Here is a 20,378-nt window from a genome sequence, read left to right on the forward strand (position 1 = left end):
TTGATCATATTTATCGAGAAGCAACTATGGAGACGGATAGATTTGCTTGTTTAGAAACAGTGGAAACGGTCCGGGCCAGGGTTCCATGTCTCCAAATTTTTGGACCCGTCCCGACCTGCTAATTTTGTGGACCTGTCCTGAACAGCCTTGATTCGTCCCAACCTACGGTTTCAGGACCTATTCGCCCACCCCCTACTGTTTAGTAACTACAATATTCACTTATTTGTTATAATAATTTTCCAAAAGTTATCTTACCTAGGTTAATTTTGATTTGTCTAGTTTTAGAATCCAACAATGATCATTTTGTAGTGTTTTTTCAGTTTGAAAAATAAAATAAATTGCAAAATGCAATAGATGAGTTCACAAGTTTGATGTGTCTAATTTTGTTTGCACGAACGTCAGAAAGATTATTGACCATAAAGGAATTGGATCCCCTCCTGAGCAAATGGTGGGATACTCATGACCACACAATACGGACAGTTGGATTTTGATCTACCGGTTATAATTATTATAAATTTTGGAGAAATTCTCTATTTGTAGTTGTTGAATCAAAATTCAACAATCCGTGTTGTCTGGTCATGAGGATCCCTATTATTTTCTCAGGAGGGGATCCACTTCGGACCTTAAAAGTTTGTGTCTGTCTGTGCAGAGACGTTGATCGATGAAACATTACACGGTGGCTAAATACGTAAAATGAACCGATTTACAGGTGTCAGCCATACCTACAACCTAATAAACTCTGTCACGAGCATTACTCATGAGCATAGCATGGGCCTTCTGTCCCTAAACCCAACAGTTTTTTAATTTACACAAAAATAAAATAAAATAGAGATTGGGACGTTCAGGCACGAAAAAGACTTATATGAAATAAGTTTATTACGTAGCGTTAACTTTAGTTTAATAATATAGTGTTATGCGTAAATTTAAATATTAGTTCATTAATATAGTGTTATGGATAAAATTTACGTTATGAGACTAAAGCGCCACAATGACGACGTATTTGTTTCATGTTGCTCTTCGACAGTAGATACTGTTATTGGATTTTAAAACCCAGTAATAATAGTCAATTTGTTTCATGTAAGGGCTTATTTGTAAGTGTATTAAAAATGACGAAAATCATTTGTAATGAAAATATTTTTGAAACTAATCATTAATAAAAATTCAAGTAAATCTTGAAAAATCATTTCAAATTTTTCGTGCAAGAAACACATATACGATGCTTACGAAGTAGCCCTAAATTGCTCTCCCAAACCAGATATGGTCATTGGATTTTAGCATGGGCTGCTCCCCCACCCCATTTATTATTTTAAGTCGTCTCTGACAAATCATGACCAAATTCGCTAGGGACCATCGCATTTGCACTGCACCTGGCCAGTATCCAGCAACAAACAAACCCTACCCGTCCAGCACAGTAATATGTCTTTTCCATTTATTTTCTTTTTCTTTTTCTTTTTTCTTTTAGTACAGAGCAGAGAAAAGTTGCACGCATATTCCAAGTTCCAAAGTCCAAACAGAAGGTCATGGGTGATTTCCCTACCACCCCAGCTGTTCTTCAGATAAGTAAACCTGCTAGGAAACAAGTATTACATCCTTCCATCCATCATTCCCTCACTCACACTACTATTACTATTACTTTTATGAACAATGTTACTAAGATTTTCATGACGATTTAGTAATGGACTTCCTTGCTACTCACATTCATGGATAATGATGCGGTATACGGTATACTGAAGATAGTTTCTATGATAAAAAAATTGAACTCTTGTGATGAAGTTCGTTGTTTTTAATCTTATTTAACAAGTTTTTCAGCAATGTTGCTCTAGAAACTTACTATCTCAATCTAACCAACAGCAAGCTTGAATTTCAACAATCCTATATGACAGCAACAGTGAATCAAAGTCTTCGAGCGCGGATTCGATAAATTTGTCATTTTTATTTCATTATTAAACAAAACTTGATTTGATAAATAGATTAATTGAATTTAAATCTTTTATTTATTAGATTAGAATCAAAGTCTTCCAAGCAATAGTTGGCCGCTTCACAACTGGTAGTGGCAGCGGAGGAAGCTTCGTTGGTGAGTGTGGAGCCATGGTTAATGGGGTTAACAGAGAATTAACGAAAATTTTGTTTTTTTGACTCTAATCTTAATAGACTTCGCTACAATCATTTAAGTCCTTTCGTCTCACCCAAAAAAAAAAATTGTTAAATTTGTTTTACTTTCCATTTGTTAATTATTTTCTTATTTAGTGTGTAAATAGTGGTATAATTCAAAATTTGTCAAACAGTTGTAAAAGATGAATAATATTTAAGTGGAGTATTTGTAGAAGGGATCATGTGTTCAAACGACTTTTGTTTTTAAAATGGTATAATACTATAATCGAACGATGAGCTTCAGTTGATGGATCCTTAAATGTTTATTTAAATGACACTCTTGTAAGCCACTACACGTTTTATTAATCCAACCATCAATATTTTAGGTCTTCTTTTGATGATCATTTTCGACAAAAATCACCCAAATAAAACGTAACATGATGGTACATTAAATGGTGGTCATCTTAGTGTTTCTGTAAAGCATCACAAATATTTTCCTCATCAATAATTGGATGTCTTAATGAAAAAGAATTTGCCTTTTTTAAAATTTTTTAAGTATGATTTTGTTTTTCCTTTTAATGATGATCTATGCGTGGTGACAAAATATAGACGGTTTGAATTAAAAAAAAAAGTTACGTAGTGAGCTCCACAAGATGTCTCAAATTAGTTTATCTGAAGGTCCCAAATTAGGAGGAGATTGAGTTAATATTAACTTGTCACTTAGGAATGATATATGGAAGTCGTTGGTAATGGTACGAGTAGTACGTACTTTTGCATCAAAGGGACAGGGTCTATGCCTCGTGTTGTGCATGCGACCTCAACCAAAAATAGTTGACGAATAAATCAAGGTGTCTGTGGTATTGGATTTGGAGCAAGGAAGAAAAAATCGATAATATCGGGGAAATATCGCCGATATTATCGTTTTTTTAGAGATCCGAAATTTTTTTAACTATCCAAATAATTTTCGTCAAAATATCGCGATATTATCGAAAATATCGATAATATCGCGATATTTTTAAAATTATCGATAATATCGTAATATAATATTCAAAAATATTTTAAAATGTTGAAAATATCAACATATACTACACTTGATCAAAGCCCCAAAAGGCTAACCAAGACCTGATTTTCTTACCGAGTGAATGTGCCTTTTATAGGCATTCTTGGCATGCTCACTGCCCTCGCTGGGCGATGTGGGACTGACCAAGGAAAAAAAATAGGAATTTCGGCCGAAAATTCATACCCACTTTAAACGGCCATAACTTTGTCAAAACTCAACCAAATCAAGCAAGACAAAAACGAAAGTTGTAGCCCGCGAAGAGACGAAGAGAATGGTACCTCACACAACATCTGAATCGTCGTTGTTTGTCCGGAAAATGCCTCTAAAGTCACTAAGGTCGCCTGAAACTGGTAAGATTCAAATGAGTATAACTTTTTCAATACTCAACGAAATTGAGTGAAACAAAAATGAAAGTTGTACTACTCGACGAGACGAAGAGATTGATACCTTGCACGCCGGCCAATTCGCCGTGGTTTGGCCGGAAATTGCCTCGAAAGCTACTGAGATCGCCGGAAACTGGGTAAGATTCAAATGAGTATAACTTTTTCAATACGCAACGAAATTGAGTGAAACAAAAAGGAAAGTTGTAGCCCTCGAAGAGACGAAGAGAATAGTACCTCACACGACGTCTGACTCGTTGTGGTTTGGCCAGAAATTGCCTCGAAAGCCACTGAGGTCGCCGAAAACTGGGTAAGATTCAAATGAGTATAACTTTTTCAATACTCAACGAAATTAAGTGAAACAAAAAGGAAAGTTGTACTACTCGACGAGACGAAGAGATTGATACCTTGCACGCCGGCCAACTCGCCGTGGTTTGGCCGGAAAACCAAAACGTATTGCCTCAAGGGCTGGTACATGTGAACTTGTGACTCTAACTAGGTAAGAGCCAAATCTAATTTGGGGCCTTCTATCCTATATTTGTGGACAACCATCAAATGCTAAAGATTAAACAAACATAATATGTTCTACTGCTTAGCAAAAAAAGCTACAAACCCTTTGCTTATCAGCAAAAAAAGACAAGTCCTTGCACTAGATATACTTTCAAATTACGTTGAGTAGCAACCTGATATATGTATTCGGACGAATTATAAAACAATTGACACACTCCTGACTTCCAAAATTCAATTCTTTTACTTTATATAAACTTGAAAAAACATAATCGGCATCCAAATTAAAGTTTAGTTTTATTCAATGTATTGATTTTCAATCGTTAATTGATATACTATAATTTGGAACTTCAATGCCTAGACGCATGCTTATGTGTAAGAAATTTAAAATGTCAAATTCGGCACATTAGTCTTCATCATTTTATTCACTTCCCTTTTTTTTTTTTAATATCCTAAATAAAACCTCCAAATATTATACTAATTCATTATATATAAATGATTATGGTGTGTTTAGACTTCTTTCATTAATTACTACATATTTTCTACACTCACAATGTTTGTCAGCTCGATATATAATCAACTTGATAATGTTAAATCCATCATGCAATGCATTTCCTTCCAATTTTTTGTGATAAACTAATAGATAATTGACTAAATAAACATCCTACAAAGTTTCAATAAAAATTTCCAAGTTTTTCTTACAATTTCCGTGGTTTCCATGTAATTTTTATCGATATCGATATTTTACCGATATTTCCATCGATATTTCCGTGTTTTCGGACTACCGATATTTCCGATATTACCGATATTTTCTTCCTTGATTTGGAGTAATCCTGATCAGAATTGGATTCCCTTACTTGTACCATTTTCTCAGCGTATACACTTCAACCTAATCTCCAGGAAAACGAACACTGCTGCATGCATGGCTTCCATGTAGCTAATCAAGATTTGCTTTGACACCTATTAGGCCGTCAATTTCTTACACCAACACGTTAATCTGACACGAAATGACACGAATGGTTTAATCTGTTAACGAATCAAATCATCAATTAAAAATTTGTTAAACCATCGGACAGTTATTGGATCCCCAATAAGATATCGTTTACTAAATCTAAACATTAAAGATGACAATTTCTTGCATGACCCCACTAAGAACTCGATAGGATATCGTTTACTAGATCTAAACATTAAACATGACAAATAAGATATCGTTTACTAGATCTAAACATTAAACATGACAATTTCTTGCATGACCCCGCTAAGAACCCGATAAGATATCGTGTACTAGATATAAACATTAAGCATGACAATTTTTTGCATGACCCGTTAACGATCTTAGCTGATAAGATATCGTTTACTAGATCTAAATATTAAGCATGACAATTTTTTGCATGATCCGTTAACGAATTAGATCGTTATTTAGTTGTCAGTTAAAAATTCGTTAAGATAAGAAGTTTGATACTACACGACACGAACTGTTAAGATAACAAGCATGACACAAATACAACCCGATTGTTGGGCCTACGAACAATGCACAAAAAGTTCTCACGGAAAAGTAATTATCTTAAACACGAATGATTTTCGAACCCTATTTTATCTTGGCTGATTAGGTTTGACACGCAATTGTGAATTGTAGGCAGAAAATTAAAGAAACCAAATGTTAAAAAAAAAAAAAAAAAAAGACGAAATAAAAACTGCATTGATTGATAATTCCTCTCCAAAACAGTTAAACATCAACAACATCAACTCAGCTGATTCACTTGGCCTCCCACTTCAGAAAAGAAAAAACATCACCAAGAAAGACATTAACAACAACGAATACTTTGAAACAAATAAACAGAAAATAATGACAACAATTAACAATGTACGCTCAATCCACGTATGCATACGGCGTACGTACGTACGTTTGCTGAAGCATGCAATATATTCAGTTGGCTTGAGAATGGGATGGATATAGATACGATCATCATCCATCCATCATTTATTAATTTTGGATCTCCTCCGTCCGTCCTTTGACATCACACGATGATGATCATCTAGCTTCCAAATCATGGCAGTCAAACTGTAACAAAAGTCCTTTACATCAAGAGGTCGTTAACCCAGCCAAGATCCGGATCCGAGTCACCGGCTGATGCAAACCCTCCTCCGTTAACAATCTCCTTTTTATTAATGTGCGTATTGGTATCACGATCAAATCCCAATAAGCTTCCATTTGTCGGTGAGCAATTTTCATCCCCACCGAAAAAATTGATTCCACGTCCTCCACCTCCAAATGGTCGCCTTGTTGGGCTCGGAGTGGATGGCGAAAGAATAAACTGTTGTTGCGGCTGCAGATCGTCATCAGCAGAAGCATAATTCATGTTCATATCGAATGAAACGTCGACCCACCTCTTCGGAGAAGCAGCAGCGCCAGCAGCTGCAGCTTCATTGAATTTCATGGCTTCCATGGAGCTCATGAGCTCAGCAACCACTTCTTTGGAGGTCATCAACCCACCTGTGCTTGCATGCACCTGATCCAAACCCCCCAACCCTAGCCCACCACAGCGAGACATAACTGGTGAACTATGAAAACCGCTCACCGACGAGCAGTTACCTGCTGGCGACACAGGCGGCGACAAATGATGAGACATACCGGCCAACAGAGTCGAAGTTGGAGATGACGTCGCCGCTGCTGGATGACAGAACAAGCAGCAGTACTGTTTGTTGTTCGAACAGGACCGCGGAGACCCCACCGATAAATGGTTGTTCAGGTGGAACAACTTCTTAGAACTAGCCGTGGGAGAGAGCACCTGATCCGCCGGCAAAATCCTAAGCTGACGTGGCGTGTGCGCAAAGAAGCACACCTTCCTCTTGCAGTTCTTCCCGTCTTTGCAAGCCTCAGTTCTGTACCTCGCCGGATGCAGCCAGCACTCAAATACTCCGTGCGCAAACTCACAGCTGTCACCGCGGCTGCATGATCCGCGGCGATAGTCCGCGCACACAGTGCCCGAGTAGTGGTGGCGACGCGGGTCCCGCCTGCGAGCCTTCTCTCCGGGATGGGCAAAAGGGCAGTCGGTCCAGTCGTGGCTACGGCTGCGGGTGCAGCGCCGGACCTTAAACTCAAACATGCGGAAGTGGTCGGAAGAGTAGGGATCGACCTCGTCGTCGTCAGAGTCATCGGAGCCGGTGTTGTAGGGGAGGAATTTGCGGAGGAGGGCCTCGTCGGCAGATGAGAAGCTCGGGGATCCGTAGTCAGCTGAGGCGTACACGTCAGAAGAGGGAAATTCTTGGGGGCTGCGGCGGGTGAGGAGCTTCCTCGGTGGGATGTCAATGTTGGTGTCTCTGAGGAGGGTTTTCTTGGATGATAGGAGTTGGTGGGAGGGGTGGAACTTGTGCTGCTCGGCGCAAACACTACTCATTTCTAATTGATCTGATGAATGCAAATAACAATAATAATATCAAAATATACCAGATAATTGCCTAGCCAGAGAGAGATGGTGGTGTTGATGAGAGGGGAACAAGGGGGTGGATTATATAGGTGGTTGAGGGAGACAAGTTTAGTGAGAGAGAGAGAGAGTGGGGGATGATCGATGACGAGACGGAGAAAGGGGTATGGGCAGAAAGATGCGTGGCTGCATAGCATTAGGGACGAACATGCAAAAGGGTTATGTGGCAGCTTCACAGTTCACTTGGCACGCAATAGCATTGTGCTATGTGTTTGCTTATTGGAGCATCTCCGTTTTCTCACAGCAAGTTTTTGGATTTGGGTTCGGAAGCCAACACCTATATTCCTATTTCATTACATGCACACAAAAACATGTTAAAATTGTATATTTAAATGGCAATCAACTTAGTATTACAGTTTAATAATTTTTTTTTAATTTATAAGTGATAGGTTTTAGGTTTCATTCTCATCAAAGACGAATTTGAATCATATTATTGTTACCTATTGTGAGGCTTAATCTACTCCCCACCTGATCATATCGGAAAAAAAAAAAGAAAAAAAAAAGGGGCTCATGAATTTAAAAATACGAACAAGGGATGAGCATATGATCTACTTCCTCAACGTATAGTTGATTCAAGAGTAATGCTATTCATACCATGTTTTTATATCACATTTCTATACCACCTTAGGTGGCATCTGATGTAGACATCCACATCATTTGAAAAATTTGCAAAACCTAAAGAAAGGAAGGAGTAAGACTTCAGAAATTGGCATGAGTTCTAGCATTTGGAACTAAATGATGAAACGCCTTCTAAGTAGTAACCAAGCAAAGAATAATGAGATCATGCAATGACTTCAGAAAACAACAATGCACAGATTTTAACTCTCCAAATAAACGTTTAGGCTCAAGTCTCACAAGGTTGTAGCGTTTGTTTGAGTTCCTTCCTTCAAGCATGTTACAAAAACTAATTTTGTTTCTTTATGATTACATGTGAATTCATAAGTTATAACCACAACCAAGCATAAACAAAGAGTAAATCAAACTTTTATCCATGTTTATAACTCTCTTTAACAATCATGCAATTACAAACCGAATCCTCATCATTGTGTTGGAAGGTACCCTAAGACACAAACAAACACACAAAAACAACTATTTTTGAGTTTTTCAAAACCATTTTTTCAAATTTTTATGGAATTTTCGGATTTTTAAGTCGAAACACACAAAAACACTCTAAAACAGCTTAAAAACACTTAAAACAGCAAGAAACAACATTGTAAGTTATGAGTGATAAAACCCTACGAATTTGCATCAAAACACTTTGGTTACCCCCCCCCCACACTTAAATCGAACATTGTCCACAATGTTTCAAGCATAAACTAACACACATAACACGTAAACAAACAAACAGCAACTAACATAACAAACATGGCAAAAACGAAATAAACAACAAAGAGAAGGGTTTAGGAACGCAAATCTGGAATTGGAGTGCTAGCATTTGGAACTAAATTATCATTTAATTAACTAGTTTTTATTAATTATTAGTTTATTAAATAATGAACTAAATTTAAAAATCTGATTAATTCAAATGATGTGACTGTCCACATCAAATGTCATCATGGTATGAAAATATAGTACAAAAACATGGTATGAATATCATTACTCATTTTTTACAAAATTTTAATGAGGAATCTATTTAGGGATAATATTGTAAATGACCCAGTGAAGTGTCGTCTCTCTTATGCATATGAATTGTATATATATTTAAGATGTAATCTTATTTTCTTTAATGAATGAAAGCATATTTTCCTAATATGGTATTACCCGCTTGTGTCTACCAACCCAATCTAAACACGCTTCCTTCCTTCTCTCGTTTTGAACCTTCATCCTTCTTGATTGGATCTTCGATCATTTACCTCTCTTTGCAAACCCTAAATCTTGACAATGACAACCTCTGCTTCTCCTTCGTCTGACTATGCATCTCAAATTCATTCTTCTCCACTCACGAATCCAAACCCTAATACCTCAACTACTACGATTTCATCACAAAGCAGAAGAAGAACAAAATTAGGATAAGTCCGAATATTTTCCCAATATTTCCTATGTATTAGACTAACACACGAAGTAAAAAATTAGGATAAATCCGAATTCAATCCTAAAACTGCTTAGTTACAAGAGGAAAAATTTACTAAAAATGCTATTAGACTAATAAATAGTTGGAATATCGTACTAATAAAGAAAAATAAATGACAATTTGCTCTATTAATCAAACCAATCTTGTGGATGAAATGCCCAACACTAGGCCCAATTAGGACAATGAATACAGCCCAAGCCCAAGTTAGTTCATTTAAACAAGAAACCCGCAAAAAATAAATTTAAATAAATAGTAGCAAAACCAAAACAACGATAGACATTGCACTGCCATTTGCTAAAACGGAAAGGACGATGTTCAAGTCGAGGCTGCAGGAGCTCTGCCAGCAGAGGAAATGGCGGTTGCCGGAGTACAACACCACCAAGGTTGGCCTCGACCACATCCCTTGCTTCTCCGCCACCGTTACAATCAATGGCTTCGACTTCCACACAGTGGATACCTTTAGATCCTCCAAAGAAGCCCAAAACGACGCCGCTAAACACGCCTTCGACCACTTCTCTGATCATCCGCAACCCAAACCCAGGAATCCCATTCCCGTCCCTTCCTCTTTCCCTCAACCTTGTCTTCCCTCTTCCTCCTCCACTTCCTTTTGCTCAGGTAATCGCTAGATCTGAAGACGATGCCGTTGATATTACTGCATATGGAAGGAAGTTTTTTTATTTACTGGTATTTCAGTTTTCCTTAATTTTCTAGGGTTTTTTATTTTTTATTTCTATACCCGCCGAAATTCAGAATTTTTGTGAATGTTGATTAACTATGTTAGTTACTGTTACATCCTGGCCAGGCCCACAACATCTCGGACTCTATTTCATCGTAATACAATATTGTCCGTTTTTAGCTCTGATCATGCTCTCACAATTTTGTTTTTAAAAACTCACACGAAAACTTCTCTCAGCATGTCGTTCATCTTGGATTGCTCTCGTATGAACTCGCTTAACTTCTGTGTTTCGATAAAATTCGAAGTCAGTTAGCTTCCAAAAGAACTCTTCGCATAACTTCAGTGCTCCGATGAAATCTTAAGTCAGTTAGCTTCCAAAAAAATTTGTGCTAGGGAGAGATAAGAATATACATATAAGGTTTACATAATCTTCTTTCCTAAATGAGCGATGTTACAATCCATCCTTAGGGGTTTGACGTCCTCGTCGGTACAATTCCGGTCAAGAATTAGCTCTGATATCAAATTGTCACATCTGGTCCGGGTCCTCATCATATCCTGGACTCAACTTTACAGTAGCACGACACACTTCTGATCAGGAATTGGTTCTGATATCAAATTGTCACATCCTGGCCCGACCCTCATCACATCCGGGCTCGACTTCACCGTAGTATGATATTGTTCGCTTTGGGCTTTAATCATGCCCTCACGGTTTTGTTTCTGGAAACTCACATGAGAGAATTTCCCAGTAGGTCACCTATTATGGGATTGCTCTTGAACTCTCTTAACATCGGAGTTCTTATGAAACCCGAAGCCAGTGAGCTCCCAAAAGGTCTTGTTCTAGGAAGAAATGAGAATTACATGATCTTTTCTCCTAGACGATTTGGGATGTTATAGTTACATTTGTGTTTAATTATCTAGGATATAATTGACATCTCTTACGAAATTCAGAACTTGTGTGAATGTTGATCAAGTATGTTAGTTACCATTTGAGTATAATTATCCTGGAGATAATTTATGTCTCTTTCGAAATTCGGAACTTGTGTGAATGTTGATTAACTATGTTAGTTACCATTTTTGTTTAATTATCTAGGAGATAAGTTATGCCTCATTCGAAATTCGAAACTTGTGTTACCATTTGTGTTTCGTTATCTCAGAGATAATTTATGTCTTATTCAAAAATTCGGAACTTGTGTTACCATTTGTGTTTAATTATCTTGGAGATAATTTATGTCTCATTCGAAATTCGGAACTTGTGTGAATGCTGATTAACTATGTTAATTACCATTTCTGCCTGATTATCTAGGAGATAATTTATGTCGTTCGAAATTGAGTTCAATGTATTACTTTGTTTTCACATATGGGTTCTGTTATTCCAGCACTTCCTTCGACCGCAGCCGCTGATTCCAGTACTACACATGAAGCACCACAAATAGTGCAACTGAAGATTCAAGAAACGCACCAGATTCCTCAGCTGCCACTTCAGTTTAGTGGTAACAAATCAGGAGCCACTCCTCAGGCGAATGCCACCTTGTTGAGTAAGATGTGTATATTCTCTGGTGATTGGCAATGAGCCTTAATGTTTTATGATCGTTTCACCGAACCTTGACATTTTGAAGATTATTTCACAAACAAAAAAAAATATATCTTGCAGCAGCTTTGCTTTGAACTTAATTTTTGCTGGCAACTGAGCCTATAAATAACATTTTTCATCTCAATGTTGGAGCTAGCTTGCTAAAAACTGTTGAAATCTAAACTCTAACTTAAAATAGATATGCAAAACAGAAAGAAGACAAGTATATAATACCTTCAATTCTTTAGCATCTGTGAATTGTCTGAACCTTGTCTTGATTACTTTAAGTCAATTTACAACTTATACTCTTCTAATATGGGGTGTAGATATACAACATTTTCACAAGAATCAACTGCAAACTTATGCACAAAAGAGAAATCTGCTTCCACCTGTGTACTCTTGTGAGCGGGAAGGTCCACCTCATAACAGTCGTTTCAAGTGTAGAGTAACTATTGGTGGACAGACATATGAGGGTCAAGAGTTTCTTCCCACACTGAAGGATGCTGAACATGCAGCTGCAAAAGCTGCTTTAACGTCCATTCTTCCAAATGGAGTTCAAGAGGTGGAAAATTTTCTACGTGTTTTTTGTTAAATGTGATTGTTTCGAGCATCTCTAAATACCTCTTTTGTCTTTGTTTGTTTTTCTCTTTTTCTTTCCATAGGATGATTCTGGTTTATTCAAAAACCTTTTACAAGAATTGATTCAAAAGGAAGGTTTTTCTATACCAGTCTATAGCTCAAGGATGTCTGGTGAACCTCATGTGCCAGTTTTTGTTTCGTCAGTGGAGATAGAAGGAGAAACTTTTATGGGTCAAGAAGCAAGAAGCAAAAAGCAGGCAGAGTTGAGTGCAGCAAAGGTCGCTTACCATACCTTGAGAGAGCGTAAGTGTATTACTAGTTGCAAATTAGTGTCAACCACTGTTTATATTCTTTTTAATTTATTACGATGTTTCTCTATGGAAGTTTAAGTGCTTAAGATAGTTATGTTTCTTTTATTCTTTTATTTATTAAAGATGTGTTTGTATTTTCAATGCATTTGTTACATCAAATTTCATAAATATGTTACCTATAGTTCTTATGGATTTTTTTTTTCAATTTCATAGCTCTAAGTAACTGTCCTATGAAATAGTCTGTTTTACAAGATGTGCTTTGCAAGACCTTTTCCATTAAAAATAATATCAGATGATATGGGAAAGCAAAAGATGAATAGATCTATTGAATGCTTCACAACATTTTGAACCGTCGTCTTCAGGTAAATCAAGTCAGCTACCTTTGGTCCCATCCTGCGCTCGGGAAGGGCAAGAAGCTTCCGAGATCTTATCTTCAAGTTTCCAGTCAAACCCAGCTGCTGAACTACATCCACAAGCCAGGCCTAACACACATGAGAACAGTGGTATTGTTTTCCCCAAAAACTCAGTCTTTTATATACCCTACTGCTATATTGTTGTTGCTTTCATATGTTTCAGAATGTCTTTGTCAGGACAAAATACGTACATCAAATTAGAGTATGCTGGTTAGCTATGAAAGTCTGATTAAACAGCTCTGTGTTTTTTTAACTAAGCTGCCAACTCTCTGAAAGGAGCTTTGGTTTTAAGGAGAGTAACAACAACCATTCTCTTTATGCCACAAATTGAATTTGGGTTGGACAGCTCAAATTCTATTTAATTGTGAAAATATTAATAGTTACCTTATGCTTAAAAAATAAATAAAATCACAACCAAGAACCAGATCCTTGAACCCATTCAGAACCCAGTAGGTTTTGTTGATGGATGATATGGCATGCGGAAAAAGGGATTGAAGCTCAAGTTGGTGTGATGACAGTCCTCTGTTCGTGAAGGCAGAGAACTTTCAGGCGTCTTTTACTATTCACATAAGGTTATAAGGCATGTTATATTTCTAGCCGCATGATTCCACTAAAACGGATCGGACGGCTGATAGTGAAGGTAGAGAATTCATGGTCTTGCATATATGTGAATACTTCACAATTGCTGCACCCTGAGAGAGCATATATTAGAAAGCTAATAAAAGTAAAATCGTTCAGAGAAGCAAATTCCATTTGGAGTTCATAACGTGTGTGATTTATGGCAAGGGTTTTTCCTGCATACATTAGTTAACATGTACCTGAAAGCTACTACGGAAACACTACAAATGCACTACAAAGACATTGAACGAAGGACTTTCAAAATGGAAGTGTCATTCAAGAGTTCTCTCAAATGTAATGTATCTAGTCATTTTGAAGTTCCTCTATCAAATCTTTGTAGTGCATTCTTAATGAATTTAGCCTAAGTTCCTTGGACCTTAAGTCCCTCATCCAAACATAGGTAAAGAAACGTAACCTACCTAGAAACTAGAATTGAAAGATACTACTAGAGTAGAACCTTCTTCACCACATGAAAAGTGACATCTCAATCTGTAATTTAGATGTCGGGTGAAGTACATACCCTCTGTTGACTTTGTCGTTGACTACTTCTCACTAATGATTCAGTTTAGTAATACAAACAATCGTGCTTACAATTCTGATTGACACAAGGACAGTAAAAAAAAAAGTAAAGAAAACGAACCCAAACCCCAAGTATCAGAGAAATTCATGGCATCACAGGCTTAACTCAGAATTTAAATAGGGTATGAACCATGAAGACGGATGAGAGATGTTGATATTCAAACATCCTCCTCTCTGTTTCTTAAATTATTGTATAACTATATCTTCTTATACTACATAAATATCACAATCTTACAAGTAATTGATGTTTTCATATCATTGGGCTTATCTTCTTTGATTACAGTAATTGCAGAAGGAAAACGTCAACGCTTGATCACTGTATCTTCAGGACCCTGCACTCCTACATCAGTAGGTGGGGAAGGATCTTCCTCTGATGTTGTACATGGCCGTGCGCAGGAGACGAACCACGGACCTAGCCCTGTGTCCCAAAATGGCTCCGCTAATTGCGTTATGGACTCTTCTCTTGGGCCACCAGCTAAAAGGAGTGCGTACAACAAGGTCTCTGTTTATTCACGCAAGTTAAATATTGAATATCCTGAAGGAACCACTATGTTGCCCATGAGCAATGAAAAGTGGGTTGTTTGCTCACACACATGAAGGGAGAGGTTCATTTAGGCTTTACTAAGACCTGATTCAACTAGGTGAGACCCATATGCTATGCTTTCAAAGTTAAGTGCTTATAATGTGAAGTTATGTGCTTATAATATGTTACGTTTCTCCGTGTATGAACCCTACTTGACACTCTTTTTCTATATACAATAGCTGTTGCCTTTCTTGACTCGTGCATAAATGTGCTTTTTTCTGTCTACGATGCATTTCTTTAGTATTAAAATCGAGTTATGTTTGTGCTTTGGGTAAATGTGCTTCCTGTTGAAGTTGCATTTCCTTTAAACTTTTTGTGTGAATGCACCATAAGAAAATCGTTTTTGCTTGTCTGATGAAAGCTGGAGATGAGATATTGGAGGAAATTAAATTCATTTTGCTAAAAGAGGCAAATGAAGTTAATTTCCTCCATTTTCTTCATTGATTTTGTTGAAATTTGGATATAAACTATACTGCAGCAAAAACTGGAGGTAAGATATTGGAGGAAATTAAACCCGTTCGCTAAGCGGAGTGAAGTGACGGGGATTAATTTCCTCCAACTCTCACATACAGCCTCTCCTAATGTGCTTGATTCAGAGCACACACAGTGACTTGCTCATTTTATAGCAGGAAAACTTCCTCCTAATCTTCAAGATGGATAAAGTTTAGTAAGTGTGAAGGGGCAAAAGTACAACAGTTGTTGTTGACTGCGTACCCAGCACAAAAGCATGTTCTTCTATAATCTCCATTTCTTTCTTTCTGTGTTTTCTTTTTCTTTTCTAAAAAAATGAAAGCATAAGATTTTATGTTCCGAGTATACAGAAAATTGGAGCGTAGGGTCAGCATAAAACCCAGTAAGAAAATTCAGGCAATTGCCCAACTCATACCACACACTAGCACAGAAACTGGACTCGTGCGATGCCTGTGCAGATCCAAAAAACTTGCAGAAAACACGGCTACATAAGCCGAAAGGTGATGCGCCATCGATTGCGCGATAAAAAAATTATAATTAACAAGCTAATTAAACTGGGATTAATTGTATATGATCATATGATGCTTTAGTATTTAGGACATGATGTAGATATAAAAACACAAATAAAGCTCTGGTTTTAGTAATCTAAGTAAGAAACGGCACGTCGTTCAGTTTGTTTGTTGATTGCTAGTTAACAAATGACTATATATCATGCTTCATGAATGATTTGAATATAAGGAAATTTAACGAAAAGTTCTCGGTACTGTTCATTTTAACGAAAAATCATATTTTTACACTAAAAAATAAATCCTAATACTATTCACTTTATTTAGAGAATTATTCCTCCTAACACACCCGTAAACAAGGGTGGGTAGTTATCATTTCCTAAAAACTAGTGGGTAGTTATCATTTCCTAAAAACTATCTTCCTTTGCCAACCCTTGTATTGGAGAAAAACTTTTTCAAGACTTAACTTGAGATTAGATTATATCACTATCAACCACTTAAAATTTACCACATATTACTTAAGTTTTAAGCTTTTATTGCAGTGCTTTCTTCTGTAAAAGTGTGGTTGTCCAAAACCTGTCACATGAAAGACTTGGGAGATGCATCATACATACTTGGAATAAGGCTCTATCGTGATAGATCTAGGAGACTAATAGAATTGTCCCAATCCATGTATAAGATAAGGTGTTAAGTATAATTCTCCATTTCTTACCCAGCACAAAAGCATGTTCTATAATTCTCCATTTCTTTTCTTTATTTTTTTTTAACTTTCTAAAAGAATGAAAGCATAAGATTTTTTTAGGGAGTTTTAACGAAAAGCCCACGGTACTATTCACTTTAACGAAAAACCACATTTTTACACTAAAAAGTCAAACATAGTACCATTCATTTTACCCTTTATTTTGTCCTTATCATTAAAACTCAAAGTTTTTAAACCCTTTTCATTAGTTTTCCTATTTTTTTATCCTTTAAAAAATGGAGTTTTAATGAAACATTTCCAGTATTGTTCACTTTTAATGAAAAATAACATTTTTACTCTTCTCTTGTACTATTCACTACACATTTATTTGTCATTTTTCATTAAAACTAAAGTTTTTTTAGATTTTTCGTTAGTTTTCCTTTTAAAAAATGCATGAGTTACAATAAAAAAAGGGGTGTGATATCCACACACCTTTTTTTACTTCTCTCACACCTTTTTGGTTTTCGGCCGTCGGATCGAATGAATTAAAGAAAATCAACGGACAGAAATTAACAAGGGGTGTGAGAAGTAAAAAGGGGTGTGTGGATAGCACACCCCTAAAAAAAAAAGCATTATCCCACTAGCCGGCCGTATAAATTCTAAAACGTTACTATGTTAAGTTTTGCGTCACGTCTTCTGTTTGCGTCAAAAAAGCTTCCCACATGGATGGTATCATCTACAGCCTTCCGACATGCTTTTTATAATGCTCATGAAGGATTTTTCTAATCCCTTTCACTTTACATTTTAAGAAAACTAATGAAAAGAGCTTGAAAACTTTGAGTTTTAATGATAAGGACAAAATAAAGAGTAAAGTGAATAGTACCAGGATTGACTTTTTAGTGTAAAAATGTGGTTTTTCGTTAAAGTGAACAGTACCGGGAGCTTTTCGTTAAAGTTCCCTACATTTTATGGTCCATTTCTTTGTAGCTTGACGTGAATCCGTTGGCTTCAGTGTCAAAAGTTTATAGCCACCAAGCGGCCACTAATATGCATAGTCGATGTCCTTTATTAGTGGTTCTAATGTTCCATTGCACAATTACAACTCGGTGGCACAAAGGAAAGTAGACATCTAGTGCATTTTGGAATTGTTACTCAAAATTTTGAGATAGAACTTCTAGTCTTGTTTAATTAGGATATATAATTTGGACTTAATACTAAGGATTTATTTATTGTTAGAAATTGGGGGAAAATCATTGTTTTCAGGAGGAGGATTGTCTGCCCTCCAAGTTTCGGTGCCCTTCCATGCCCTCCTGTTTTGTGTGGTCACGGTTAAGTCACGTTAATATTTTATATTATTTTTTTATAAAGATAATAAAACAAAAATAAATAATAATATAAAATATTAACGTGGTTTAACCGTGACCACACAATCAGGAGGGCATGGGAGGGCACGGTAACTTGGAGGGCAGACAATCCTCCTCCTTGTTTTCACGCTAATAGCAAAATGACTGCTTCTGCAGCACCAACATTGCGTTAAATTTTTGTTTTCCAACTACCAAGTTTTAGGGGTCTTCAATGAATATGCATTCACTTCATTAATCTTCTATGTGTGCTTGAAATATAAGATGATACACTACATATTATAATATAAGTGAACGATATGATTGATATGTCTCAATTTTAGAGTATACTTTTATTGTACTTTCACTTATATTATGACGTATGTTGTACTACATTGTGTCCCGAATACAACAAGAAATATTTCCAAATGTAGGTGGCTGCTAATAATTGGTCAGCCCTTAGTACAACAGCTTTTATTTCCATTTATTATTATTTTATCTTTTGTATCCAATACATGCATGCTCCAAAAGAACTTGAACCCTTTTCGCCGAAATCCTTTGCATCTGTTCATGAAGTCTCAGTTGAGGCTGCAAAAAAAATAGTAACAGTTCAGTTCATTCTTAAAATGTGTATGTGAGAGAGAGAGAGAGAGAGAGAGTTACTTGGTGCAATCCATGCTATTAGAAATTTAGAAATAGGGAAACTAAGATGAGCATTGCATTTGATGGGAAGATAACTTAAATGTGTATGAGAGAGAGAGAGAGAGAGAGAGAGAGAGAGAGAGAGAGAGAGAGAGAGAGAGAGAGAGAGGGAGAGGGAGTTGCTTACTGCAATCCATGCTATTAGAAATAGGGAAACTTAGATGAGCATTGCATTTGATGGGAAGATAACTTAAAATGTGTATGAGAGAGAGAGAGAGAGAGAGAGAGAGAGAGAGAGAGAGAGAGTTACTTGGTGCAATCCATGCTATTAGAAATAGGGAAACTAAGATGAGCATTGCATTTGATGGGAAGATCTTGGATGAGGGACGCTACGAAACGAATTCGATACGCATCAGCCACGCCCTCAATGCATTCACATATACTTTGAGGTTCAGCCTCATCACTTTTGGCCATCGTGTTCAACGTCCGGACGGAGTTACAGCATTCGAGCGTAGGGTCAGCATAAAACCCAGTAAGAAAATTCAGGCAATTGCCCAACTCATACCACACACTAACACAGAAACTGGACGCGTGCGATGCCTTGGCAGATCCACAAACTAGCAGAAACATGGCTACATAAGCCAAAAGGCGAGGCGCCATCGACCGCGCGATAATAATTTGTAATTAACAAGCTAAGTATACTGGGATTAATTGTATATGATCATATGATGCTTTAGTATTAGGACATGATTTAGATATAAAAACACAAATAAAGCTTCATTGGCTTTAGTAATCTAAGTAAGAAACGGCACGTTGTTCAGTTAGTTTGTTGATTGCTAGTTAACAAATGACTATATCATGCTTCATGAATGATTTGAATATAATCTAATATAATTAATTTAGAGAATTTATTCCTCCTAACACACCCGTAAACAAGGGTGGGTAGTTATCATTTCCTAAAAACTATCTTCTTTTGCCAACCCTTATATTGGAGAAAAACTTTTTTAAGACTTAACTTGAGATTAGATTATATCACTATCAACCACTTAATTTTTACCACATATTACTTAAGCTTTAAGCTTTTATTGCAGTGCTTTCTTCTGTAAAAGTGTGGTTGTCCAAAACCTTCCATATGAAAGACTTGGGAGATGCATCATACATACTTGGAATAAAGCTCTATCATGACAGATCTAGGACTCTAATAGAATTGTCCCAATCCATGCATGTAGACAAGGTGTTAAGTATTTCCACATGGAGGAATCTAAGAAGGTTTATCTTCCTGTGAGATATGGAATTCACCTTTCTAAACCGATGGGACCTAAACTCCTGAGGACATGCAACAAATGTGTAGAATTCTTATGCTTTTGCAATAGGAAGTCTCATGTGTACCATGATATGGACAAGGTCAGATATTGCATATGTTGTGAGCATTCCTAATCGATATCAATCCAACCTAGGATCAAAACACTGAGCAGCTGACAGATGCATATTTCTAGTCGGAGGAAGTGCAACAAATGAGTAGAATTCTTAATGGTTATGCAATAGGAAGGCTATATATATGCAGATTTCTAGTCTGATATTGATAATAGGTGGGGCCATTAGTTGGAAGAGCAAGAAACAAGATGTCATTTCTATTAGCTATGTTCTTTCATTGGCTAAAACATAAGATGCTCTCATAGAAACAAAAGATGAATGTTGCTGCCACATCATCAATGTGGAATATTGAGGTTGTCCTTGCCCAACTTACTCATGACATTCAAAAACCAAAGACTAATATATTGCCACAACAAAAACAGTTTAAGGTAGGTAAAAGTTTA

General features: G+C 36.7%; 3 protein-coding genes across 5 annotated transcripts; 1 reads left to right on the top strand and 2 right to left on the bottom strand.

The window, feature by feature from the left end:
- Positions 1–5,723: 5,723 nt before the first annotated feature.
- LOC126609923 (zinc finger CCCH domain-containing protein 2-like) lies at positions 5,724–7,840 on the bottom strand. Its single transcript, XM_050277861.1, has one exon. The coding sequence runs from the start codon at positions 7,434–7,436 to the stop codon at positions 6,117–6,119; it is 1,320 nt and encodes a 439-aa protein (XP_050133818.1). The 5' UTR covers positions 7,437–7,840; the 3' UTR covers positions 5,724–6,116.
- Positions 7,841–9,855: 2,015 nt separating this feature from the next.
- Positions 9,856–15,113, top strand: LOC126612602 (double-stranded RNA-binding protein 1-like). Of its 3 annotated transcripts, none has more exons than XM_050281061.1 (6): positions 9,856–10,209; positions 11,647–11,805; positions 12,167–12,402; positions 12,503–12,722; positions 13,093–13,233; positions 14,624–15,113. In XM_050281061.1, exons 1-6 carry the CDS (start codon positions 9,906–9,908, stop codon positions 14,935–14,937), a joined length of 1,374 nt encoding a protein of 457 aa, XP_050137018.1. In that variant the 5' UTR covers positions 9,856–9,905; the 3' UTR covers positions 14,938–15,113. The 3 variants fall into 3 exon arrangements, with proteins under 3 accessions (XP_050137018.1, XP_050137019.1, XP_050137020.1); XM_050281062.1 differs by having other exon boundaries at positions 13,093–13,230; XM_050281063.1 differs by having other exon boundaries at positions 11,647–11,760.
- A 3,130-nt stretch (positions 15,114–18,243) lies between these two features.
- On the bottom strand, positions 18,244–19,303 carry LOC126612421 (non-specific lipid-transfer protein 13-like). Its single transcript, XM_050280821.1, has 2 exons — positions 18,872–19,303; positions 18,244–18,507 (listed from the first exon to the last, which is right to left on the bottom strand). The coding sequence occupies exons 1-2, from the start codon at positions 19,219–19,221 to the stop codon at positions 18,498–18,500; spliced, it is 360 nt and encodes a 119-aa protein (XP_050136778.1). The 5' UTR covers positions 19,222–19,303; the 3' UTR covers positions 18,244–18,497.
- Positions 19,304–20,378: the final 1,075 nt, after the last annotated feature.

This window comes from Malus sylvestris, chromosome 17 (assembly GCF_916048215.2).
Source record: "Malus sylvestris chromosome 17, drMalSylv7.2, whole genome shotgun sequence".
Lineage (NCBI taxonomy): Eukaryota > Viridiplantae > Streptophyta > Magnoliopsida > Rosales > Rosaceae > Malus > Malus sylvestris.

Bases quoted from the DNA above. Each gene is read 5' to 3' on its own strand.
- LOC126612421 (XM_050280821.1), bottom strand. From the start codon at position 19,221: ATGGCGCCTCGCCTTTTGGCTTATGTAGCCATGTTTCTGCTAGTTTGT.
- LOC126612602 (XM_050281061.1), top strand. From the start codon at position 9,906: ATGTTCAAGTCGAGGCTGCAGGAGCTCTGCCAGCAGAGGAAATGGCGG. The intron at 12,723-13,092 runs GTAAGTGTATTA...CGTCGTCTTCAG, and splicing joins TTACCATACCTTGAGAGAGC to GTAAATCAAGTCAGCTACCT. The intron at 13,234-14,623 runs GTATTGTTTTCC...CTTTGATTACAG, and splicing joins TAACACACATGAGAACAGTG to TAATTGCAGAAGGAAAACGT.
- LOC126609923 (XM_050277861.1), bottom strand. From the start codon at position 7,436: ATGAGTAGTGTTTGCGCCGAGCAGCACAAGTTCCACCCCTCCCACCAA.